The 27,508-nt window shown below is 38.8% G+C and overlaps 1 protein-coding gene across 2 annotated transcripts in view; it reads left to right on the top strand.

The window, feature by feature from the left end:
• LOC131052770 (uncharacterized) overlaps positions 1 to 27,508 on the top strand; it is a 112,263-nt gene that overhangs the window by 64,905 nt on the left and 19,850 nt on the right. For both annotated transcript variants that reach the window (XM_057987374.2, XM_057987373.2), the window contains exons 8-9: positions 530 to 733; positions 823 to 1,026. In XM_057987374.2, coding sequence (XP_057843357.2) covers positions 530 to 733; positions 823 to 1,026 — 408 coding nt within the window. The remainder of the gene's footprint in view (positions 1 to 529; positions 734 to 822; positions 1,027 to 27,508) is intronic.

Here is a 27,508-nt window from a genome sequence, read left to right as displayed (position 1 = left end):
GACATGTCTCTGTGAAATGGTATTTTATTAAATTTGATATCGTTTCTTTGATCTAAAATTGTCTTGAAGTAGGGTCTTGAAAGAAACATCAGACAAGAAATGGTGGAAGTCAAAAACTTTACACTGTTTTATTCAAATACTTTGCAATATGTCGCCTCTGGAAATCTCAAATTGATAATATGATACATTGTTTGAAAATATCTTGAAATTTAATTCCTGATTCTGTAATATCTTGAAAATATGTTGAAAATATCTTGGATTTTCAAAATGAATTCATAGAATGGGGTCAGGTGCAAAAATTCGTTCTAATTAAATACAGGTGTGCACTGTATATCATTGGAAGATCTTGCAATGAATGTTACAGTGGTGTATAGCTCAACTAAAATTATTAAGATTCTTATGCCATAACACTTGTTTGTCTCTCTTCTAAAGTTGTTCCTATTGAATTAAGGACAATAATCCATCTTAATTTATGTTTTACTGGTTCTTATTATTTGTATTTATGATATTGAATGCTGCATGCTTTCAGAATGGTCGAAATTTCAAGGGGAGGTCAGAGATACTACTCTTATTAACACATGTGAAAAATGGAATAGTGGAGCCATGGCAAAAAATTCCTTCTGTGATGGCCATCTTTGCAGCTGAAGCCTCCTGTATTTTGATGGATTCTACAAATAATCACTACACTGCTATCATTCGATTTCTGATGGGGGCTCCTACAATGGTCCTTGAGGTTGGTAATTGTTTTGTTTGTGAATGAGAAAGTAGTTCTTTGATTATCTGTTATATTTTCTGTCTTGATTTTTGCCAGCATTTGTGCAGAGCATACCCCTCTTTCATAAGATGTTTGGAAGTGGTAAAGACCATTATCAAAATGATCGAATTTGGATTCTCCATCTTGTGGCTGCGGGATTGAATTTAACCGATGATTTCCAGATATATCGGCGGAAATTTGTGCTTGAATTCCTAATGAGTTTTTATGGTTCGCCTCTCGCAGACTTCAAAACTAAGTTATTTGTTCTTCAGGTATTCGTGTTCTCGCAGTTTAGGCTACTTCAGAGTACTCTTTGCTTATATTCTTAATGTCTGGTAACATGGCACGATCTTTCGATTATGTGCAACTGCAAAATAATATTATTTGGTGATATTTTTGTATAAATATGCTTTCTGATGTATACTAAAAAGAAGTTTTGATGCCTTCTTGAAGGAGCATAACCCATGTTCCATGGAGTTTTTTTGACAGAGATGATAGGGGATTGACGAGATGTGTTTCAAGGATGGCTGAGCCATGAGGCTATTTTTTTAGGGGATGTCATGAGACAGCAATTATAAAAATAGCAAAACTTTAAAAAATATAGGAAATTTCAGTTATTCACATATAATTCATTCATCATATACATTATAAAACCATTTTAAATAACATTCGAAACTTAGAGCTGAAGTGAAAGTTAATCTTAGAGTCAATAGTGTAGAATCTGCTAACACATTTTGCTTGTTTCTCGTCTTTACTAATATCAGGAACCAATTTACAATATTTCATACCAATGCTACTTGTAAAATCTGCTGGCTTTTGACAATCAAAGGGAAATTTTTTATTTCTAGTATACCTATGCATAGAAGTAATATTTTGATGCATTGGCAAATAGACCAAGATAGTCTTAGGGAATGGAAAATGCTATAATCATCATTATACCAGAAAGGTTGTTTGTTAGAATATAACCAAATAAATATAGAGCTACACTAATGGGATTCTTGTTTGTGGAATTTTGTTTGGATGTAAAACAAATTCCAAGTGCATGATTTTGCTATAATAAACATAGACTACAATCTTGTACTGCAACAATGAATATGTTGAAGGGAATGATGAATTTAGTTTTTTTATGCTCGCCTACAACATAGCAATTTGCACCATCGTTTCATTTGGTAACTTGTTGAAGAGAAAGAGATTTGAGTGACAATTCATGCCATACAGGATCATGTTGCAGAGATCTTCACCATGTGTCTTTGACTCTTTGTTGATATAGATTTCACATACATAGATATTAATGATGTCAAAAGTGTTAAGAATAGCCATAGATTTTTTTCTTTTGGTTTTGATTTTCAATTTTTTTATCTTTTCCATTGCTAGGCCATTGTCATCCTCACGATAGGAATCCCTTGATTGTCTTGGAGATTATCAGCTGCCCACTTTCCTTTTTTTTGGCCGCTTTGAAAAAATTTCCTATCAATTTGTATAGGGGATGACCTTGGGGACATTTCGTAGCTATTCATCATCCTGAAAACATCTTGGGAATGAGTTAAATTTTTGCAGGTTCATGTCTTCGTGGAGCATAGAGTATGTTTACTGCCTAATTCAATCTGCTTTGGATATAATAGAATAAACGTGATAGATGGATACCAATGACTAAGAAATTCATACTTGTAATTGCATAAGGATACTACAATGTACTTCATTCATGTGTACTTATACAACTGTAGTTTAGGGAATGATCATAACACGTGGTTCCCTTTCACAAATACAATAAGAATATATAAACTAGCTGACGATTGCTAAGAATTTCCAATGGTTGGCAACTACCAAGAGTAATTGTGTACTTCCAACAAAAAGAAACCAATCTTGTTGACTACCATATAATTAAAATATGACTAATATGAAGATTTCTCTAACTACATCAGTGCCCCCAAAAAAGATTGTCTTCCAGACGACTAGAGTAAACAAAACCAGAAGACTGAAAGGAACAAAATGAAATATCACTGAGGGGCTAGTGGAGAAGACATCTCTAGAGGTGTGTAGATTGATGAGGATGGAGTGGACTATTGGGAAATGGTTTGTCACAAGTGATATACTTCTTCTGTCTTAAGTTTCAAGTGATTGGTTGCTAGTAGTTTACGTTTTCGAGTAGTTTTCACCAGCTGCATGGCCTCTATCAACTGACATATTGTCTTCTGATGGTTGAGCTACAACTTGGCAAGCTTCCTATTCTTCTTTGCTAATTGAGTGTCTTTCTCAGCAATTTCTTTCTCTTTCTTGAGAATCTCGGCTTTTCAAGTTTTGTGAGGTGGGGATTGTTGAGCCAACTGAGCTTGAAACCTTTGATTTTGCTCATTCATTGCCTCTTGTAACTTTTGAGAAATCCGTGTTGACTCATATACACGAGCCATGAATTGGTGATCAAAAATCATATGGTGTTGAAGTAGATGGAAGACCTCCTTGAAGATGAATTTGAGGGAATATAGAGTTGTGATGACATGACCATCAAATTCACTAATTGAAGGTGCAATTCGGTTGGGTTACCATGACTTCATCTTTGGAGTTTGAGTATTGGGCCAACAGTCAACCCTTCAAGAGGAAAATTCTTGTATATTCCTCATGACATCCTTCTTTCACAAACTTCTTTATGCAGCGGTGAGAGGGGAATGAGTGCTATCTAGACGTTTGGTGATGTCTATGACTTCACTCATAATGGTAGCCATGGGTTCTAGGTCTTGAATGTATCACTAGATAGTGCTTAAAGGATCTTGAGGGTCTAACTTGGAGATATGTATAGTGTTATCCTTACTAGTGGATTCATCTTGAGTTGGTGAGTTCTTTAGGAATGTGGGCTGCTCTTGTAATTTGGAAGGATTAGTGTACAACTCATGTAGTGTGGAAGGACCACCTTCATGGACAAGTTGATCATTGCTTGCTATCGCTTGAGTGCTAGGAGACTAAAAACGGTTGGTTGGGGTCGAATGGTTGGCAATGGGTTGTAACGCAATGCATTGCTCTATTTCATTAGTGGGACTCAATGAAGGATACTCTTTTATTTAAATAAGATCCCAAGTAAGCTCAATCATCTATTGGTTTGTTTTGAATCTTTTATTGATAGTTTGTATGGGGGGGCGGTTGGATTAATGTCATTGGTTGGAGAAGCAACCTATGTCGTGGGAATGTCTTTTGGTGTGGTAGTTGAAGTGGATGTAGTCAAGTCATTTAGTTTGTCAACAACCTCATCATTGTCTCCCTCTTTAGATGATGCATCCTTTTTTTTCTTTTCCTATTTGGAGGCTTTTCTTCCTCGCTTGGCTAAACTTTGTGCCCAATTTAGTCCATCGAAAAATAGTGAGCTAGGAGGAATCGTACTCAAGATCGGGCTGAAAATTGTCAGTTTCAACCGAAGGAACTTGTGTAAAAATGGCATCTAGAAATAAAACTATGGTTTGTTGGGTCATATAAAAAGATTTATGCTTCCTCGACAAAATTTCTTGGATGCTGGTGGATAACACCATTGCCCAATTAGAAATTTTACCCCTGTTTAGTCCAATCATGTAATCCATCATTCAGACAGAAATGTCTAACGCTTGAGTTCCTCCCATCAATTTGCACTCTATTAAATCCCTAATACACTGCCATTCAACGTTTGCCAAATGATCTCTCCGTAGATCCCTACATCCAACACACCATATATCAGCTCTCTTGTTTAGTGAGATCTGCTCTACACATTCATTGAATAGATGCTTCCTTCCAACTTTGTGTTATTTTTGTGCTAGAATTTGACATAGGAATTCTTGAGATTAGGATGCTGTTGGTGTACGTTTTATCATTCACCGAACTTTAGAATAAAATGTCAAGGACACTCTACCCTCTCTTGATCAAAATCACTACGTATGCCAAGATTGCACATCAAAGAACATACGACGACTCCAAGGTTTATATATGCGAACAAGCGACTTTGTGTTGGGTAGCTTCCTAGGTGATGTATTGCTGAAATACAAGGGGGACTTACGTAGAATGGTTCACGAACTTAGGACTTAGACAAATTTGACAATAGATGCTCTTTTCTTCTCTTTCTTTCTTTTTTATTTTTATTTTTGGGTTTAGACTTTGAAAAAAAAGGATAAAAGAGTAAGGGTTTGGAAGGTCTATTCTATTCCTAAGAATTGAAGAGATGGTATTGACTAGGTGAACTCAATAACCACACTTTGCTTCGCCTCGCTTAAGACAACTACACAAAGCAGATGCAATCTTCAAAGGATATGCTTATGATCGGAAATTAAGCATACACGAAGGAAAGCTTAGACTAACTTTACACAATGAACAAAAATCATTTGTTCATCAAAAGTATGAGTGGAGAGATTTTCAAAGCAGAGAAATGGGAATCGCCCAAAATCGCCGAGTTTGGGCGATTTCCGAGTCAAGTCATGCTCGTCGAGTTTGGTGGGCTTGGACTTGGACGAGTTTGGGTCAAAATCACACTTGCCCAAAATCGCTGAGCTTGGCGAGTCCCGACTCCCAAACTCGACCGACGCGAGTAACTTTAAGTTAAAAAACAACATCTAATATGTTTTGAATTGATTTTTTTTTTTGTTTATATTATGCTTTGAGCCTAAAAGTGAACTTCATTTCATTCATTTGGCAAAATAGGAGGAGAAAGGTGAGTCGTGAGGAGAAACAATAGAAAAATAACACCTGACGCTGTTGATGATAGAATAGCTACAGTCAGAATCTATTAGGCCCGACAGAGACAACGTAATTGTCTAATTGGCCGATTGGCCTTAGACAATTACGTATGCCAGCTATTAATGAAAACAGATATTAATTGCCTAATATATTAAACAATATTAAATCAATATTAGTTAATATATATAATCAATATGAAAGAACAGTAGCTAATGATTGCTGTCGATATGTATAATCGACTATCGATATCTAGATTTCATTATTGATCCTTATTATTATGATATCATTGTGTTGTCTAATTACTGGTGATGTGTGTTTGCACATAACTGATTATGTTTAATTCGTTTAGTTATAGACACCGATTACATCAATGTATCGGTTTGCCTCCAAATGGATCATGTCCCTTCGTGTAGAGTCACGACCTCGGGTTTCCTATATCATACAATGTAATTCCTTTAGGAGGGCGATAGATACAGAATACAATAAGGCGGAGATGCAACGTAGCAAGAGAGATCGATAATATACATATACAGCGATACAACTAGTTTTAAAATACAGCAGTTCCTGAAGAATGCTATACGTAATAAGTCAAATATATATAGTTCATAATTACAATTGAGCAAGGCATTTTTATGAGTACACCAATATTAAATTGTAGAGGTTGCATTATAATCAAAGGTCAGATGTATATCTACATATATATGTGGATCTATGCAGATCGATAGTTTCACTCAACAGTCGGTGGCAATCAGATTAACATCAGCAATTACATATATTGATTGCAGATCAATATATATATAGCTTATTGTGAGAGCATATCATAAAAGACTGAATACTTTAACAGACTGGAGGCAACCAATAGCATATCATATATATCCTATATATATTTTTTTTATATTCACTATCGTGGAATCTGGAGGTGTCCTCGCCGAAGCGAGACCAATCCCCCAGTGTGTACAACCCGCTCACAAGGTAGCAACACACACAGAGTTAACACAGCCGGGGACTTGAACTCAAGACCATGGGGAGCATACCCATGCCTTAAGTTGCGATCCACGACTAGGCGAGCTAGAGCCGAAGCCCATTATATATCCTATATATTGGATCAAATACAACCAATTAGATAGTCTATATACTCAAGTTGATTGGATAGTATAATCTCAAATTGTCATTCATAAGTTAGGAGACCAATATTCATTGGGGACTGTGATCAAAACATAAATCAAATTTTAAATTTACCTGCCCATGATAATCTGATCAAAACTCAACATGGTATCAGAGTCAGGTTAAGGAAAATATCAGATCAGATTTATATAGGCGAGACTACTCTCTATATATCCTCAAATTCCTCAACTCCCGTCTATACATCAAAATGGTGAATGGTGTTAGATTTGAGGATCGTCTTGAAGGAGCTTCCAACTTTGTATCTTGGAAGTTTAGGATCATGCTTGCTTTAAGTGAAAACGAATTAGATGGATTTGTGAAGAAAGCCATACCAGAATCAGAAGAAGAAGATGAAAAGCATCAATGGATGAGAAAGAACAATAAAGCCATGAAGATGTAAGTTGACTCAGTAAAAGATCATATTGTGCCAACTATCTCCAAGATGGAGACTGACTATGGCATGTTCAAATCACTAGAGAACATGTATGAGATAAACAACACAAGCCGAGCTCTTGCTCTAAAGCAACAACTCCATCATGTCAAAATGACAAAAGGCGAATTCATCACGTCATACTTCATGAGGATTACTGAATTGAAAGATCAACTCTCTACTATTGGTCACAAAATAGAGAGCAAAGAGTTAACCATGCTGGCTCTAAATGGCCTCCCCTCATCATGGGAGGCATTTATTCAAGGGATAAGTGCAAGATCAAAACTTCCTAAGTTTGATCGATTAAAGCAAGATTGCATTCAAGAAGAGTCTAGATTGGCTATCAGAGGCATTGGCCAAAGCTCCATAAATGAAGATATTCATGTTCTTGCCTCCCACTCCACAAAGATGAAAGGTAAGAAAGGACATTTTAAAAGGAAGAAAGATAAGGAATCTGAAGAAGTTGAGAAATACAACTTCAGAGATTTCAAGAACACCTGCAAACAAAATACCTGTCACAAGAGAAGAATGGAGGCAAAAAAACAATAATGGCTATGAGGAAAAAGATTATCATTCAGAGAGGGAATAAAATAAAAAGTACAATACAATCCTTATAAAAGGAGAATATGCAACCCTAAAGAAACCCTAAAGGGATAAAGTGTATTTAATAATTAGAATAATTATTAAATACCTGCCATATTATTAAATGCCTAAGTTTAGCTTAAGTGTAGAGGATAATAGACTAATAATTAAATAATTATTTATTAGCTAATGCATGATAACTCTAACACCTCCCCTTAAGATGAACTTAGGGGGTAGCTAAAAACTAAATACATGAAGCAAATGCAACTACATGAAGAAGGCAAATTTGGGTTCTGGCAACAAAGCCTGATGAGGTACCCAATCACAACCAAATCTCTAAAAACTGGAGAAATAGAGAAAATCACGTGGGAAAAACCTCTACTCCAAAAAGAGATGGAAAAGCATGCTAAAAAAAACATGAAGGAAGGAAGGCCTCAATGAGACCCCCCAAGGACAACTTCCTTCACCCCAAGCATAGAGCGCAACTGAAGGTAGCGCGGAGATGCAAAAGGTTTAGTGAAGATGTCAGCAACCTGCTCCTCTATAGGAATGTACTCCAAGATGAGAAAGCCATCCTGAATCAACTGTCTGATGAAGTGCATGTGGAGCTCAATGTGTTTAGTCCTCTGGTGCTCCACTGGGTTGCGGGAAATGTGAATGACACTCTGATTGTCACACTAAATAATAGTGGGACTATCAGGAGGAAACCCAAACTCAGTCATCAATTGTTGAAGCCATAAAACCTCCTGACTAGCTAACATCGTTGCTCGGTACTCAGCCTCTGTAGATGATAATGCAATAGCAAACTGCTTCTTGCAAGACCATGTGATAGGGTCAGAACCAAGGCAAAAAACAAAGCCAGAAGTAGACTTTCGACCATGAGCATCACCAACCCAATCTGAGTCAGTGAAGCCAACAATGTGAGGGGATCCTGAAGTATAGTGAATGCCAAATTGTGTAGTGCCCCGAATGTACCTCAAAATATGTTTGGCAGCTTGCCAATGGCTCTCATGGGGATCATGGGAGAACCTAGAGACAAGACCAACCGCAAAGGAAAGATCTGGGCGTGTATGTATCAGGTACAACAAACTGCCAACCAACTGCTTGTATAAGGTTGGATCCACGGAAGGTGTAGAACAAGTGGCAGACAAAACAACACCTGACTGAAATGGTGTGGGTGCAGGCTTGCAAGAAAGCATGTCAAATCTGTGAAGCATATCAAGAGCATACTTCTGTTGAAGTATGGAAATCCCATCGGAAGACTGAATAACCCGTAGGCCCAAAAAATAGTGCAGAAGTCCAAGATCAGTCATCTCAAATTGCTCCATCAAAGCTCTCTGAATATCCTGAATCAAGGAGGACTAGCTACTTGTAATGATGGGATCATCAACACATAGAACAAGAATAACTATATCATCCCCTTGACGCTGAATATAAACTGTGGGATCGGAATGACGATGTGTGAAGAGTGTGGAGAGCAAGAAAGAGTCCATCTTCTCATACCAGGCTCGAGGGGCCCGTTTGAGACCATATAATGAACGCCGAAGTCTGCAAACCAAAGAGGAATCCTGCACAAATCCTTGAGGCTGCTCCATATAGATCTCCTCATGAAGGTCTCCATGCAAGAAGGCACTCTTCACATCCATTTGAAAAACTGTCCATCCTTGTGAAGCTGCAAGTGAAAGTACAAAGCGAATAGAATTCATCTTGGTGACAGGAGCAAAGGTCTTGGAGTAATCAATACCCTCCACCTAAGAAAACCCTTTCGCAATAAGACGAGCCTTATACTTATTAATAGAACCATTTGCAACGTACTTGGTACGGTACACCCACTTGCACCGAACCAACTTTCTTCCTTTCGGAAGAGTACAAATATCCCAAGTACGATTCTTCATCAAAGAAGAATACTCCTCATCCATGGCCCTATCCCACTCTGGGTGATCTGTCGCCTTTGAAAATTTCTAAGGATCATCAGAAATGGCATGACTCAGAAGACCAGAACCAGATGTCTGTGCATGAGTACGACGAGAATCTGAAGGTTCACCTACCATAGAACCAGCAACATCAACTGTAAACCGGGCCCACTTGGGCAAAGACTGAGCTGTGGGTGGTGGAGATGGCAGACCATCATCTGCATCATCCTCAAGGAATAAGGAATTCTCAAAATATGAAGAGGGAGGAGGAGGCAATGAGGGAGAAGATGGAGAATCCATTTGAGGAAGGCGCTCATGAAACTGGACATCCTGCCTAAACAGGACCTCTCGAGAATCAGGATCAAACAACCCGTGCGCCTTAACATCCTCACAGTAGCCAACAAATATGAGTGGTCGACTCTTCCTCTCCATGGCTTTCCTTTGAGCATTTGGAATAAATGCCCAAGCTTCACTACCAAAAACTTGGAATGATGAAACATCAAGCTTGACATGGGACCAAGCCTCCTCAAGAGTCATCTCGTGCAATGCCTTATGAAAGCAGAGAAACGGGACTCGCCCGAACTCGCCCAGACTCGGCGAGTCCGAGTACGAGTCATGCTCGGCGAGTCCTAGGGACTCGGACTCGGACTCGTCCGAGTCTGGGGAGTAAACTCACCAGACTCGCCGAGTTGGCGAGTTTGGCTCAAAATCGCCAAACTCGGCGAGTCCTGAGCCCCAGACTCGGCTACTGGTTGGGTCAATAAAATGACAAAAAAAAAAACATTTTAAAAAGTTTTTTTTAAAAGTAATAAGTTTTTTTGGAAGGGCGAAATTTGACATTTTGGTCTCTCCGTCAGGATTATTTTATGGAATATAACATTTAAGTATAAGAAAGAAGAAAGATATAAGGAAACTTATACTTTAAGTTATATTCCATATATACTGTCAGGATGTTTGAGTGTGGTTTTGGGCCTCCAGGAGTTATATTGCAAAATCTAGTTTTTGGAGGATTCTTCAGTTTTCCAGACTTAGTCAAATTTCAGGATTAGGATATTCTAGACTTAGCCAAATTTCAGGGCATTTGAAGATCAGGATGACATTCCAGACTTTATCACTCACCAACTTGACCTAGCTTGGACCTTCAAGAATGATACTCACTCACCAAGCAAGACCCAATTAGCAACAAGAGCAAAACCAGGCCCTAAGGAAGACTCTGAAAGAAACCCTAATTCAGACTTGTAATAAGTTTTTTTGGCCTCGTGGGGCGTTGCCCCTCGACCTCGCCCTGTATCGCGACAGGGAGCGCGCAAGGGGCGCTGCCCCTTGACCCCACCTTGGGGGCGTTGCCCCCAAACCCCCGTCGAAAAATATGGGAGAAACTGCGTCGATAGAAGTAGAGAAAATTTAACCTTCGAGTCTGACACTGATTGGATCGACCAGGTAGATATAGAGGTTGAGACTGTAGCCATGGCAGAGGAGGAGCGGAGATCACGAGCACAGACAGGAGATTCAGAGGCAAATAGTGACACGAATGTTCCTGATGTTGGTGAGCCTGGCATGGTGTCATGGGGAGCGGCTATGGCAGTCAAATCATCCAGGACCTACCTTAGACGCCTTCGCAGGGGGCCGGGGCCGGAGGGTGCAGGCTCCTCTGAGCCATAGACTTGTAGTTGTATTTACCTTTGGTATTTGTATGAAACATTTGATGATGATCATATGATGACATGGATTTTTTATTCCATGAGTTTTGTAATATTGTATACATTTGACAATATTTATATATCTATGTTTGTTATTTTCTTCAGCTACAATTTGCGTTTATGCTTATGTGATTGATGTATACTTGTGTATGTAATCAAATGAGCCGAGTTTGATGATGTTATTGTGTCTTTAAGGTGTATTCAATAAAGGGTGTCTGAAACAAGTTTTAAATATTTAAAAATCTCTAAATTTCTTGAGTTTTTCACTATCCCGAGTCTAGCCGAGTCTGGAGCCGAGTTTGACGCCGAGTCCCGAGTCCGAGTCCGAGTCGGCCTTCCCGAGTCCGAGCCGAGTCCGAGTCCCGTTTCTTTGCTTATGATACATCCGATTCTGAATATAAGTGGCACAATTAATTGCCTTAGCCCAAAAAGTAGGCTGCATAGATCGTGACTGAAGCATACAATTGGCCATCTCTCGTAGTGTTCTGTTCTTTCTGTCAGCAACACCATTTTGCTGAGGAGTGTGAGGAACTGATAACTGATGCTGCAAACCATGCTTTGTGCAGAAATCTGTAAAATCCCGATTCACATATTCTCTCCCATTATTTGTGTGTATCCTCCTGATAGAAAGACCAGACTGCTTCTCTACAAACGTCTTAAAGACTTGAAATGAATTAAAGACATCGGACTTGTACTTAAGAAAGTACACCCATGTACGTCTGGAGAAGTCATCAATAAATGTGAGCACATACTTGGACCCTGAAAAAGATGGAGTCGGAAAGGACATAAGATCACTGTGTACCAAATCCAAGGGTGCCTTAGCATGTGTGGCTCTACCTGTAGGAAAAGGATCCCGGTGATGCTTGCCAAGTGCACAACCTCGACATACACCATCAGTACAAGATATCTGAGGGAGCCCAATCACAAGTGCTTGTATGCTCATGCCAAAGTCTGCTCACTGAATTTGCATGTGCTACAAGAGAAACACCTGAACCATCTGGACTCTCAAAGCCATCAAACCGGTATAACCGAGAATCAGGATCAACACTGCCAGTAGCCACAACTAAATTAGGATCATGGAGCTCTCTAATAACCACATCATGTGGCGAGAACTCAACTGTTTTACTAGAGCCAAAATGACAAATCTGATAAACAGAGAGGAGGTTTGATGATATGTCAGGAACCAGAAGAACATCTTGAATACAACCACCTGTCAATGAAACAATACCTGAACCTGAAACTGAAAGTTGTTCTGAGTCACCAACTGCAATCTGTAAAGTATTGTAATATCCCAGTAATTTTTTTTTTTTTTTTAACAGTAAGAGTTACAAGCAAACACAACAACCCGTTGAGGTTAGAGAAATAATCCAAACTGCTGAAAGGGAACCCTTCCACCTTTTGTTCATCGAGAGCCCAATCTAGGAGGGTGAGAGCATATGGTGTTCCGGGGATTGTTAGCACCATAAAACAAACTGAAAATTACAATGCCTGGACGGCAAGCCAGCCCCTTTTGCTTATCCAGCAAGATAGAAACCAAACTCTTGGTGGTAAACCAGCCAAGGGAAAATATCAAGAAACTGAAACTCAATCACTCTACCGCATATTTCAGCGGGAGGACATTACATTAAGCTATCACTCTACCGCATATTTCAGCGGGAGGACCATTGTATTAAACTTATCACTCGACCACTTATTCAGTGGGAGGACTGAGTACATAAACTGAATTACAAAGCAAGAAAGCGGCAAGCCAGCCTCTTCCACTTATGCAGTGGGGATTACAAATAAGAACAACAAGAATGGTTGATCAGTACTACTGAAACAACCTTACAAAATAGAGATAAGATGAGAAGAGTAATGCAGATTTCTACAGCAAGAATATAAATTTCTGTTACAACCAATTTGCAGGCTGAAAGTACAAATCAGCAGCCTATGGAAACACCAAAATGCTCATAACTCCCTCATTTTTCACCCAAATCAACTCAAATCAGTCCCAAACCCACAATATATCACTCACAACAGCAACCAATCCAAACTACAACCCAAACAACCCAATATTTATTTGGCACACATCCCAATGCGAGTGCAAAAACCCATGCTATGCCTAGGAAGTTCGATTTTGTCTAGGAAATTCATTGCTTAATTAAAATTGCTAAAAACTCACACAATGTATCGCCATGGCTAGGAAGGAGGATAGAGCTGATACCCATAACCGTCGGTCGCTCCAGCAAAAAGGTGTGATCGAAAATGTGCTTCAGCCACAGGGAAAACCAGCAAGTCTCCATAATCACTTCCACCAAAAATGTCTATAGCAAACTTTGAGAATGTAGGAGAACATGATGCACAACTAGGTACTGTATTTCAAGTACGAAACCGAGTAGCACTAGGGAGACGCACTTCGAAGCCTCAAGTTTTGTCAACAAACCGGCAGCATAACATTACAATTTTTCAAGATACCCCAAATGAGAGCCCAAGGCTCTTATTTATAACTTCTCATCAACCAAATTCAAATGCAAATTTCCCCCAAACTCCCCTTCCTTCATTAGCATTTCATTTCACCTCACGTGGACCCATGTGTAGCGCCATTCTCCTAAGTCAAACCTCACGCGAAGAAGGCATGGACCCACGTTAATTACTTGGCAAATAATAGAGATGTAATATAAAATAATATCCCTCCAAATAAATTCGACATCCCTTATTACACATGAATTTCGCCAAATACTTGGGATAAAAAAAAGCATTAATCCCAAATTCAATAAATCAGTAGCAATTAATCAGATTAATTAAATATTAAACCTTATGATAAGGAATTAATATTTAATTTGTCACATATGACTCCCGTACTGATAACTATCAAAACCAGGATGAAACCTAGCCAGGATGACCACTGAACTGCTGCAAAATCAGGTCCCTATCCACTGCCAAAAATAAAATTATGCCATACTGCCACTTACTAAAATTAGTAAGTCAAGAACTAATGCTCCAAAAAGCATGATCTTCGCGCCCAGAGATAGAGCATGGAGAGCTCAGAAGGACAGTGTCACCAAAACAGCCATCCCCTGATTTACTAAAAATAGTAAGTTCTTGTTTCATCAATACTGGACCCTTCATTCTTCATTCCACCTAGCCTACGGGTTTCAGGGATAGGCTAATGGACCACTGGAAGGTCATCAATGAGAAGGGGACATTACAAGTATCACTATGAGCAAGTGAGGTAACAATCTGCTGAGAGTGTGTCAAGTGGTGAGAAGCCTTTGAATCAATAATCCAAGTGCATATAGAAGTAATAGCTCGTGCAGAAAGAGCATGTCCTTTCCTTGTAGAAGAGGAAGGAGGTTGAGGAGAAGAAATATGCTACTGTTGCATGGCTTCCTCTAAAGCCTCTAATCGTTTCCAACATCGGGAAACTAGATGTCCTTCTTTGCCACAAAAATTCTTTTGATTTCTTCTTAGTGTTGGAGGAAGACTCACCAGACTTAGAAGATTTCTCTTGTTTCGGATAGGACTTTGTTTTTGAATCAGACTTAGGTGGTGGCTTGGAGGGACTCTCATTGCCAGCTGAATCCTTCTTAGGCTTCGGTTTTTGCTTCTTGTTCTCTTTAGATGTCTGTGCAACCAATGCTTTGTTCTTTGATCTTGTGAGAGTGTCCAACTGAGATAGGTGAGCCTGCTCACGAGTAAAGCGATCACAGAACACATCAAATGTAGGCATGGTGAAGCGTGCACCCAAGGCATCCATAGTAGAATAAAATGTAGAAGCAAATATTTGATAGGGACCCCGAAGCTTAGAGAGAATCAGGTAGATACACTTTGTCTGTTTTATTTTTACCACAATTGTGTAGAATAGATCTGGTGGTTTTAAAATTGTTCAGAAGTTCTCAATGTGAGGAAAGGAATCGGGTAACAAGGAAGTGAGTTTTGCGTCAATCTGTAATGCTTTGAACTCATTGATGGTACCGAAAAGATCATCAAATTTGGACCACATAGCTCGAGGAGTGAGCAAACCATCAAGGTGAAAAAACAAGCTGTTTGAAACATGTAAGGAGATGACACCCGTAGCTTCATCCATCTTATTCCTGTGGTGAAGAATCTCAAAAGGAGGCTGCAACTGAGGCTAAGCCTCATCCAAACGGGACCACAACCCTTTTGATTTGAGAAACCTCATCATATGAGCTTTCTAGATGTGATAGTTTTGTGATGTAAGAAGCTCAACTGAAGAATCTGCCATGTGTACCTATACCTTTACTTGCTCTTGTGTTTTTTAATTAAGTGATCTTTCAGACTAGACAAAGGATGTAGAAGGGGTTTTTTCTTTTTGAGTTTTAGTTGTTCTGATTTTCTGAAGTAAATTACAGAAAGTAGAAAATAACACCCCCCACAAGATGAAAAACCAAACCCCAATACAAGCTGAAAGCCAGAAAGAAAGGCAAGAGCCAAAAGAATGCTTCAGACAATATCTTGTGTACCTGGTAAAATTTGTAGAACAATGAACCCCAAATTTGAATAGTGCTCTCCAAGACCTTTCCGACGCCTATTCGTTTGCCGAAAAAGGAGTCCGTTTGCCCAAGTTATGGCTCCCAGAGTGCAGAAAAAAGCTTTGACTTTGACGGCAAAACACAAATACAATATGAAAAAATCTGCAAATCTCACCTCCAGATCTGAAAAGAGCTTTCCGACGATATAAATTTTTTCAAAAAATGACTCCGTTTGCCCAAGTTATGATGAAAAAACCACCTCTAGGTCAAATAGGCCTTGAAAAAAAAAAACCCCTCCCTTTTGCTCGTAGGGTGGTGGTGCTTGGGCAGAGCGGCAATGGAGGTGGTGCTAGGCGGCTGGGCAGCGGTGGTGGCCAGGGGGCGGCGGTGGAGCGGGTGTAACATACCGCTAGTTCGGATACTTTAACTGCTGGCGGTAACCACCAGCCAGTGAGCTAGCCACGGCGGTTAGTAAACCGTCGGCGGCTGGCGGTGTAGATAACGGCGTGGGCACGCCATAAAACTGCCTGCAATTTAATTTTTTTAATTTTTTAAATAATTTTTTTCTCGAAATCTGTGCCCAAAAAGGCATAAAACAAAAAAAATTCCCAGAGCCAAAGTTGTCCAAATTGGACAAATTTTATATGAAAATGTGGGTTTTTGGGTGTTCTGAGCTCAATTGTTAGGTTCGTTTGAGCCTAAAATGCCCAGAATAAAAAAAGCTCCCTAGATGCAAATAAAAAACTCTGAAAAACTTGAAACCTTAGCCTCCAAAAAATCAGGTACAAGTAGCAGCAGATGTAGGTTCTGATACTATGAAGAAGTTGAGAAATACAACTTCAGAGATCCCAAGAACACCTGCAAGCAAAATACCTGTCACAAGAGAAGAATGGAGGCAAAAAAACAATAATGGCTATGAAGAAAAAGATTATCATTAAGAGAGGGAAATAAAATAAAAAGTACAATACAATCCTTATAAAAGGAGAATATGCAACCCTAAAGTTGTGCAACCCTAAAGAAACCCTAAAGGCTAAAGGGATAAAGCGTATTTAATAATTAGAATAATTATTAAATAGCTACCATATTATTAAATGCCTAAGTTTAGCTTAAGCGTAGAGGGTAATAGACTAATAATTAAATAAATAATTATTAGTTAATGCATGATAACTCTAACAAAATCTAATGGTGCTTCTACATTCAAAAGAAAGAAGGATATTTCAGAAATTCAATGCTTTAGATATGACAAATATGGTCACTATGCAATGCAATGTTCTACCAGGACTATGCCTCAAGCTTCCATTGTAGATGTTGGTGAAACTCTTCCACAAAAGGATTCAGATGGATTCATATTCTGACTTGAAAGAGGTTATAGAGTTTTGAAGTTCTAATTGTGATGAAGAGATTGAAATTCAAGAGGAATATACAAAGGACTTTAGTGGAGATTCTGAGATTTTACATTTCCATTTTTTTATATATTTACTTGCTAAAGTGCAATAGTCCATTGGAGGTAATTATTGAGGCATTCATACAAGGGATGATGACATCTAGGGTTACAAAGCGAAGTTGAGACAAGAGGGCTCTCCAAGTGAGAGGGAGCATACTGCTAGGGGATTTTTTTTCTAAATCTTAGGTCGGTCATATTCCTGTCTAGGGCTCGATCTTATGACAACAGTTCCATTGTGATTTTGGATCTTGCACTTTCAGACATATGAGGATCATACTAGTAAAAGAGAGTCTCTTGAAGCTAGATATCTTCTATTATTGGGTCCATGTGAGCAAGGGATGCTTCCGTGATAGAGGGAGAAACTAAGAAGATATGCTTTGATTGATATCTGAGAATCTTGTTCATATTGATTCAGAGGGAGTGGACTATGTTCTCTAGTGATTAGTCAAAAGATTATGATTCATGGGATGGAGTCCCATGTAGACTAAGAGGCCTTTTATGCTGACTCCTAAGTCATGATATTTCTGGATAGATGAATACTTGATGAGTTTGGAATACACCAAGAGTGATGCAGACTCCAACCTTGTATTTCATGAAAGGTTAAATCATGTGGAGGTCAAGTGGAAAGGTATGTTATTCAGTTAAGAAACATTAGTACTAAAGAATTGACGACAAACATTCTCACCAAGCCTCTCTCCAGAATAAAGTTTGTGTACTTTCAAGATAAGGTTGGTATGGTGGAAAATGTAGACCTAGCTGAGATTGAGTCTCAACTTCATTAGTTTGGTTGTATTGTTTATTATACTAATGCATTCTTTCTTATTATAAGATGTTTAAAGTGTAAACTCTTATTAATGCAACTTATTAATCTGATATGGTTCATGATTAGTGTCATGTGTGTGACTCCATGACAACATTGGTTCAATGCTTGATGAGCCCTTGTGAACATTATTGTGAGGTGACGATCTCTCAATAGTGAACACTTGTACATCTGATCATTATCGTAAGGTGATGATCTTACGATATTGATTGATCTCACCATTATGATGGATATCATGAGACATGATATCTATGGATATGTCATAATGGTTTATATCTCTAGTAGTAATATCTATGGATACACCATAATGGTGATATCATGAGACATGATATCTGTGGACAAGCCATAATGGTAGATATTACATAAAGAGATATTCATGGTGGATTTCATGTGATGTGAAATCCATGGACATGCCATGTAAAAAATTTTTTAGACATACCATGATGGCATGTAAAAATTTCTTTAGACATACCATGATGGTGGATATCATGAGACGTGATATCTGTGAACAAGCCATAATGGTGAATATGATCTAAAGAGACATTTATGGTGGATATCATGTGACTTGATATCCATGGACATGCCATAAATACTTAATATCACAGTGAGTTGATATCTTCCTCTTCACATACAGTGAGGCTACTTATATCATCACAAGAGGTGATGCAACTTATAAAGGTTAAGAAGGATTCCTCCCTAGCTAAGAGGGAGTGTTGATGATAGAATAGCTACGGTCGTAATCTATTAGGATTGACAGAGACAACGTAATTGTCTAATTGGCCGACCGGCCTTGGACAATTACGTATATCAGCTATTAATGAAAACCGATATTAATTGCCTAATATATCAAACAATATTAAATCGATATCAGTTAATATATATAATTAATATGAAAGAATAGTAGCTAATGATTGCTTTCGATATGTATAATCGACTGTCGATATCTAGATTTCATTATTATCGTGTTGTCTAATTACCAATGATGTGTGTTTGCACATAACTGATTATGTTTAATTGGTTTAGTTATAGACACCGATTACATCAATGTATCGGTTTGCCTCCAAAAGGATCATGTCCCTTCGTGTAGAGTCACAACCTCGGGTTTCCTATATCTTACAATGTAATTCCTTTAGGAGAGTGATAGATACAAAATACAATAAGGCGGAGATACAACGTAGCAAGAGAGATCGATAATATATATACAATGATGCAACTAGTTTTGAAATACAACAGTTCCTGAAGAATGCTATACGCAATAAGTCAAATATATACAGTTCATAATTACAATTGAGCAAGGCATATTTATGAGTGCATAAATATTAAATTGTAGAGGTTGCATTATAATCAAAGGTCGGACGTATATCTACATATATGCAGGGATCTATGCAGATTGATAGTTACACTCAACAGTCGGTGACAATCAGATTAACATCAACAATTACATATATTGATTGCAGATCAATATATCTACATAGCTTATTGTGAGAGGATATCATAAAAGACTGAATACTTTAGCAGAGTGGAGGCAACCAATAGCATATCATATATATATATATTGGATCAAATACAACCAATTAGACAGTCTATATACTCAAGTTGATTGGATGGTATAATCTCAGATTGTCATTCATAAGTTATGAGACCAATATTCATTGGGGATTGTGATCAAAACATAAATCAAATTTTAAATTTACCTGGCCATGACAATCTGATCAAAACTCAACAGACACCTATATAAAATAATAAAAGTCTTTTGGTCTCAGGGATTAGCAAAATGTGGTTGCTCGAATTCATTCTCTTCGTCAATTTGGTTAGCCACTTGGAATACCTCTGATGCCCTGATTAGGTTCAATGGAATTCTAGACCAGAATCTCTTTCTTATCTCAAAGTTATCAGCAACACTAGCCCAATAGTCCTCGAGATCCAGCTTGTGCTCAAACTTCCCTCCATTAACCATTCCCATCCAATGAAAAGGATCGAAATGACTCCTTGCTTGATATTGAAAGAATGGGTACCATTGAATTTCCTTGTCGGCATGTGTGGCAGCTTGGGTTGATGGACAGGTCTCCAACCCTTTCCCGATATTGAGAGGAAAAGACGTTGCTGTCCTTTGCTTTCCTCTTTGCACAGTCATAAAGTTTTCCAACTGTCTTACTACCTCAAGTAGTACCATTCTGTTTGTAGGAAACATGGGTAATTTGTATGGGGGTCTAGAGATTCCTTGGATCCTTAAGTAGATTAACCTGGGATATTAGATATACCAATGCCCAAACCTGCTGATTAAATCTTTTGACTCTTGAGATAGTCGATGATGAAGAGCTCCCGGAAGAGTTCTCGTGATATGCATGAGGAATGCATCATTGACCCTTTCAAAATGAAACTTCTCCTCCAGGTGCAACTGTGGGTAACAGTCATAGACGGCTAACTGGTTCTCTTTATTTCCAACAGCTCCTATGCATACTAGGCCTCTGTATCTATATGTTCTGGCCAAGGAATAGATCAAGTAGGAACTCATGTAAAATGTTCTATTCTTCTCCAAGTTCCTAAGTTGATAATCCATGTTATCACTGATGATCCTAGCCCAGTTGATCATCTTCACGACAGCTGTAACTTCATTGATAAAGTAGTACATCCATGGCTCGAAAGGAGCACCCTGTTGGCTGACCATAACTTTGTTTAACAAGACGATGAGGTCTCTATAGTCCTCTTTGAAATAAGGCCTGAGAAGGGTCTTAGGTAATCTTTGAAACACTTTTTCTAAGCTTCTCCAACCATGAATGGTTGATGTTAGCCTCATACTCCTCCATGTTATCCTTGTATAGTTGGGTTGCTTCATCCCTGGTCATATAGATCATGTTGTGGTGTTTAGGGATGCAAAAGGCCTCTCTGATTGCTACTTAACGGATATTTGCCAACACTCTGCCATCATGAGCAACTATTTCTCTATTCTCTGGGTTATTTTGTACACTGAACTGCTGGAAGGAAACCAATAGCTTGCACTATCCCATTTCGCATCATTTTCCATGCAATTGGAGTGGGTAATTGTGCATCCGTGCCGTGCATCCTCTTATTGAACTCACGAAGCTTGATGTGCCCAAGGTTGGTGTCTCCAACCTGCTTCCATTTGGAGTTCATCTTCGATTCCGGAGGGGAACCCTTATCAACTTGGAACTTCGTTTGGACTTTGGGTGATGGTCCAACTTCCGAGGTCATCCAAATCTGCAAGCATAAAACAAAATTAAGTTAGAATCTGTATTTTAAGTGGGGATTTGGAGTTTTAGCAGCTAAGTGTATTCTGATTTTTACTCTCTTTCCAACACTTGGCATTTTAGACGGGTTTCAATGCTTAGATTGTTCTTGAAAATCTCGGAAAAGCCTTTGAATATGACCAAACTTGGGAACTTGCATGTCTGATTTTGATCAAAACCAGAACTTGAGAATGAAAACTAAGTCCAAATTTTGACTAAGTATGCATCAAAATCTAGTTCAAGGGGCAGAAAATAAGAAAGAAGGAATTTGCAAAAGATTAATTCTTTCTCTTGAAAAACTTTGAAAAATCAGGTTGGGAAACCTGATAATCTGCCCGCGAAACCAATTTTCACTTTCAGAAAAGAAAAGAAAGAAGGGAAAATGTTGTTTGTGATGGAAAATCAGAGGTTGCACTTCGAAAAATTGTGAAAATCTTCTTAAAAAGCTGTTAAAATCTCCTTCCAAACTGTGTCTAAACCTTCAAAATCTTGCTGGAAACCTTCAAACCTGCACAAAAACTCTTCAAAACCTTCTTAACTTTCTCTCTCAAGTTCGAACAGTATTTGTATAAAATCCTCGTGAAGTTCGAACTTCTTAATTAGAAACACAGGAATCCTTTATTGATATGTTTCTAATTGCTCTTTAGTCTTTCAAGTTGCAAAGGAGAGTTTCTAATTTAATCCTCAGTTGAGTTCAAATCCTTTTGGCAAGTTCGAGCTGTGAGTTACAGTCCAAAAGAAAGTTTCTATTTTGATTTTCAGTTGATGAATCGAACTTAATCTTCAATCTTCTATTTTGAAAAACTTTCTAGAATTGCCTCTAGTTCGAACTTGGATAAGACATTTTGCTGATCCTTGTGAGAATATTCTTCAACTCCTAAATTAGCAAGTTTCTTTGAACACATGAAAGTGAACTTTGTGAATTTGTTTCCATTTTGCAAGTAATGTAGGGCTGACTTCATCAATGTTATGCACTCTATCATGGCGAAGTTCAAGACACTTGTACACTTTTGACTTGCTTGATACCTTTCATCTTGGGGTGGACTTCACTCATCGTATTCCTTATAACTTAGGCGAATTTCCTTGAGTGTTACTTCTATCTCCATGTTGTAGGGCAGACTTGGTTGATTCTCTTCACAAGTAGGAAGGCGGACTTCATCAATGTTATTCCCCAATGCAATTTAGTCCTAGGTGGACTTCCTTCATCTCATGACCAAGAGGACTTTATCAATCTTGTACACACCATGAGGGCGGACTTGTTTGATGCCTTGACCATGCTCACACATCCTTAGGCGGACTTTCCTTGCCTTGTGCACCTCTTTACCTTATACTTTGCGGACTTGAGGGGAGTTGTGCACCATCTCCATGGTGGGGTTCATTGGCTTCATTACCTCTTCATGCCATCAAGGTGGACTTCATGACTTCTTTGCACCAAGTCAAGGCGGACTTCATCAAACCCTTGACCCTATGAACCTCATTGCTGGGTGGACTTGGAGAGGGATGATCTCCATGGAAGCCGGATTCAAAATCTTCATAACTTATGTGTGCTGACATACTTGGAGAGAGATGATCTCCATGGAAGCCAGATTCAAAATCTTCATAACTTATGCGTTCTAACATACTTGGAGAGAGATGATCTCCATGGGATTATTGCGTGCTGACATACTTGTTGAGAACCTAGTATTAGCATATGACTCCACCTCTTCCCTATTAAGCAGAATCCAAGACATAGCTGAAGCTTGGGAGGATGTTGAAGATATACAAAACAGAATAATCCCATGCTTGAAGACCATCAGAGGGCTTTCCCAACAGGATCTAGTAGGTGCTAAGGGCATTCAACCCGGTGACATATATGATTTCAACACTTGGTACTTTGCCTTGATTACCAGAGTTGAATCTCTGAGAAAATAAGAAGCTAAATGTTTGGAGATAGAAAAGACTATCGGGAGTATTCAGGACAAGGTTTTCTTTGTAGCGGCTGAGATATTGCAGCAAGATGAAGTGCGAGAGAAACATTTACGTGCAAAGAACCTGAGGGCCAAGATTCAAGGGAACTTCTTCAAAGTTTCAGGATCGATTCTCAAGGATGATCTCACCAAGATTTCGAGTTTCTTGCGCATTGATGAGAACTTCCTAGCACAGGCAGCTAATGGGGAGAACACTCTTGCCACATGTACCGATGACGTGGACATGGTTGATTACCAAATTGGCAACTGTGCCATTTATCTTGTTTTCTCTTGTTCAAACTAATAGAGTATTAGGAAACCCTAATAAGGGTTTTGATCTTTCAATTTGGGCCCTTGATCATTGTTCAATCCTGACCATGCAACTATATAAGGTTTCCTCCTCTCATTTGGAGAGTGAGGTTTTTGAAATATTGTTGCGAGAGGTCATTTTTGGATAATATATTGCTTGTGTGCTTTTTAGGCTTTGTAATCTCTATTATCTGAATGATTAGCAAGGTTTTCAATTCCTTCAACACAATAGTTTAGATTTTATTTCATGTATGTTAGATGAATGCAGATTTGATAAGTATTGATTTGTGGTGTATCTCCGCCAAAGAAACGGGACTCGGACTCGGCGAGGCCGACTCGACTCGGGACTCGGACTCGGCGAGGCCAACTCAACTCGGGAGTCGGACTCGGGAGTCAAAACTCGGCTCAAATTCGGCTGGACTCGACAAAGTGAAAAACTTGAGAAATTTAGAGATTTTTAAAGATTTAAAACTTGTTTCATGCACCCTTTATTAAATACACCTTAAAGACACAATAACATCATCAAATAGAAGCTAATTTGATTACATACACAAGTATACATGAATCACATAAGCATAAACGCAAATTGTAGCTGAAGGAAATAATAAACATAGATATATAAATATTGTCAAATGTATACAATATTTCAAATGTCATGGAATAAAAAATCCATGTCATCATATGATCAAATGAGATTCAAACTCTTCCTTTCCAACTCTTGATTCACCAAATGAAAGTATATGTTGTTAAATGGAATTGGAGCCTAATCAGACTTGGAGGTTAAAATTTCCCTACTTTTATCAGCGCAATTTCCCCCCTAATGTTATGACGGGGATTTGGGGGCAGCACCCCCAAGTTGGGGTCAAGGGGCAATGCACCTTGCGGGGTCGAGGGGCAGCAAAAAGGTTCGCTTTTCAAATTAGCAAAATGTGGTTGCTCGAATTCATTCTCTTCGTCAATTTGGTCAGCCTCTCGGGATACCTCTGATTCCCTGATCAGGTTCAATGGAATTTTAGACCAAAATCTCTTTCTTATCTTGAAGTTATTATCAACACTAGCCCAATAGTCATCGAGGTCCAGCTTGTGCTCAAACTTCCCTCCATGAACCATTCCCATCCAATGAAAAGGACCGAAATGACTCCTTGCTTGATATTGAAAGAATGGGTACTGTTGTCATTTTATGACACCCTTGGTCCATCAGTGAGAACCAATCAGAGATGCGATCCATGGACTAGCGCTACCCTAAGTTGATCAAGGAGAAAGCGGATGAATCATGAAGCGTGAAGTGTTGCCTTGTCCGGAGGAAGTTCCTCCCTTGGCCTTGTCTTCTTCCCCGGAACTACGGAACCTCGAGGTTCCAAAATTCTTTTCCCTTTGCCTTCTCTTGTTCTCCTTCTCCGGAAATCTGGAACCCCGAGGTTCCAAAGTTCTTTCGCTTTCCCTTCTTTCACTTTTCCTTCTCCGGAACTTCGGAACCTTGAGGTTCTAAAGTTCCTTCCCTTTGCCGCCTCTCCTTTCTTTTCCTAGAACTCTGGAACCCTGAGGTTCCGAAGTTCCTCTCCTTCTCTCCCAGAACTCTAGAACCTCGAGGTTCCAAAGTTCCTTTCTTTTTCCCTTCCTCGGAACTCCGAAACCCCGAGGTTCCAAAGTTCCTTTGCGCACTTCCCCAGAACTCCGGAACCCCGAGGTTTCGAAGTTCCCTTCCCTTGCCTTCCCTGGAACTCCGGAACCTCGAGGTTCCGAGGTTCCCTCCTAGCTTTCTTCCTTCCTGTCTCCGGAACTCCAGAACCCCAAGGTTCCGAAGTTCTCTTCCTTTGCTTCCCCTTCTTCCCTCCAGAACTTCGGAACCCTCCTTCCCTCCTTGCCTTTTCTCTCTAGTTTTCCCGGAACTCCGGAACCCCAAGGTTCCAAAGTTCTTCCCTTGTCTTCCCCACTTCGGGAGCTTGAGCTTCCGAAGTCTCTGGACTTCCTTCCGATTGACGTCACTTTCGGATGGCGTGATCGACACTCAAGGCTTTAAATGCTCCGACAGTTTTGGTGACTTGTGCACTTTCTTGTGTGGAGCCACAATGGTGCATTTAATGTTTTTGGTAGGATTTTCATCAAGGGGGGTATGGGGCCATGCTTGGTGACTTGTGTCATGACTGCATACTTTGACTTTGGAAGGTCAGTCAATCCATCCTTCTCAGAGTTGCCTTTTGTGGGTATGGCTAGGTTGCTTGCATGTACAAGTCAAGTGTATGCACTTCCCTGCACTCCCAGACTGACATGCAGGGGTCATGATCACTCTTGTAACCATTTTTCTATTGTAGACACCTAAAAATGGTCAATTTTTCTATTGTAGACACCTAAAAATGGTCAACGCTTGCGGAATCGTACTTTAACATTTGCGCATTGCCTTATTTTAGGGTTTTTGCGTCGCGTTAACATTTCTCCTATGTCACGCACTTGGTCTTTATCATTTGCGAGCATTGAGTCCTTCTGCATTCTTCAGTTGTCTCACTTTCGAATTTGGTCTTGTCGATAGCAATCTTCAGTCATGATTTTGGTCAATCTTATCATGTTGCATCTATGTGCGTATTCATTTGTCATCATTTTGGACATCGTCAATCCTAATTAGGGTTTTGTCCTCTTATCAATCTTGTTATCATGCGATCAATTTGTCATCGATCCTTGTCCTTTGATCAATTTGTCATCAATCTTGTCGTCTTGTGATCTATTTTATCATCGATCCTTGTCTTCTTGTCAATTTTGTCATTTTGCGATCAATTTGTCATCGATCGTCGTCTTTCTCAATCATGTCAATTTGGATCAATTAGTCATTGTTCCTCGTCAATTGGCGCATTTATCAATCAAATCGTTTGTCAGCATTGGTCTTTTATCAAGTCAGAATCATGATCAAATCGAATCAACGTCAAGACTTAATTGTCATCCTTGCATTTCTAATTCATCTTTTAGGGTTTCATGATTTTATTCATTTAACCCTGTTTGTCATTTCTCCCTCTAAGTTAAATAATTTATTTATTTATCCTAGGTCTTCGTGTCACAATTAAATGTTTAATTTAATTGGCTAACTAATTATTCCTCTTTTTGTGAATTAATTAATAAATGACAAATTATTAATTGATTTACCTAATTTCTCCTAATTTCCTAATTTTTCATCAATTTCTAAATTCCCTCTTTGTGAATTAAATATAATAATTTATTCACTAAATTCCTAATTTCCTCATTTCACTAAATTCCTATTTTCCAATTTTCTAATTTTCCTAATTTCTAATTCAATTTCCTCCTATTTTTGTAAATTAATTAATGAATGGGAAATTATTAATTAATTTTACCTAATTTTCATCAATTGCATAATTTCCAAGTCATTATTTCCAACTTAATTTTCTAATTTCTCCTAAATTCCTAAATGTCTATTTCTATTTCAAATTCTTGTCATAAATCCTTGCATAGCAATTTGTCATAAATTGTCATAAATCGTCATAAATCCTTGCATAGCAATTTGTCATACACGTCATAATTTTGCTATTCTTGATTTGAATTTCCATTCGAATCGTTTTCATGCTAATCTTGTCTTTTCTCCAATTTGTCTATAAATTGGATGAATTTCTTCAATCAAGACTAATCACTTTGTCGAATCAATCACGCTTCGAGTATTCTTGCGCTTCTATCTTGTCTACTTGCTTTCATCTCATGTGTATGCACTTGTAGGTGAGATCCACAACAAAGCTATTTGAAGGAGAAAGAAGGACAATGGAGCCACATGATGGAGATATTCAGATCTGCATTTGGTTTGCTTAGTTTTTAATCTTGAATGTTTGCTTTCATGTCTCTGTTGGATGTAATTAGGATTGATCATTGCATTTGAGCTTTTGTGATTGAGCTATGGCTAATATTGATATTTGCTTTGATGATTTCCGATTTCCTAGCTACATCTATATAAAGGCTGTTAAGCCTCATTGTAAAGGGTTCTCTCCCTGCTGGCTTGAGCTATTCCATGCTCTCCCACTTCTCTTGTATTTATCTTGCATTTGTGC

Source organism: Cryptomeria japonica, chromosome 6, assembly GCF_030272615.1.
Source record: "Cryptomeria japonica chromosome 6, Sugi_1.0, whole genome shotgun sequence".
NCBI classification, from domain to species: domain Eukaryota; kingdom Viridiplantae; phylum Streptophyta; class Pinopsida; order Cupressales; family Cupressaceae; genus Cryptomeria; species Cryptomeria japonica.
The sequence above is the reverse complement of the archived record's forward strand: the minus strand, read 5'-3'. Positions and strand labels throughout refer to the sequence as shown.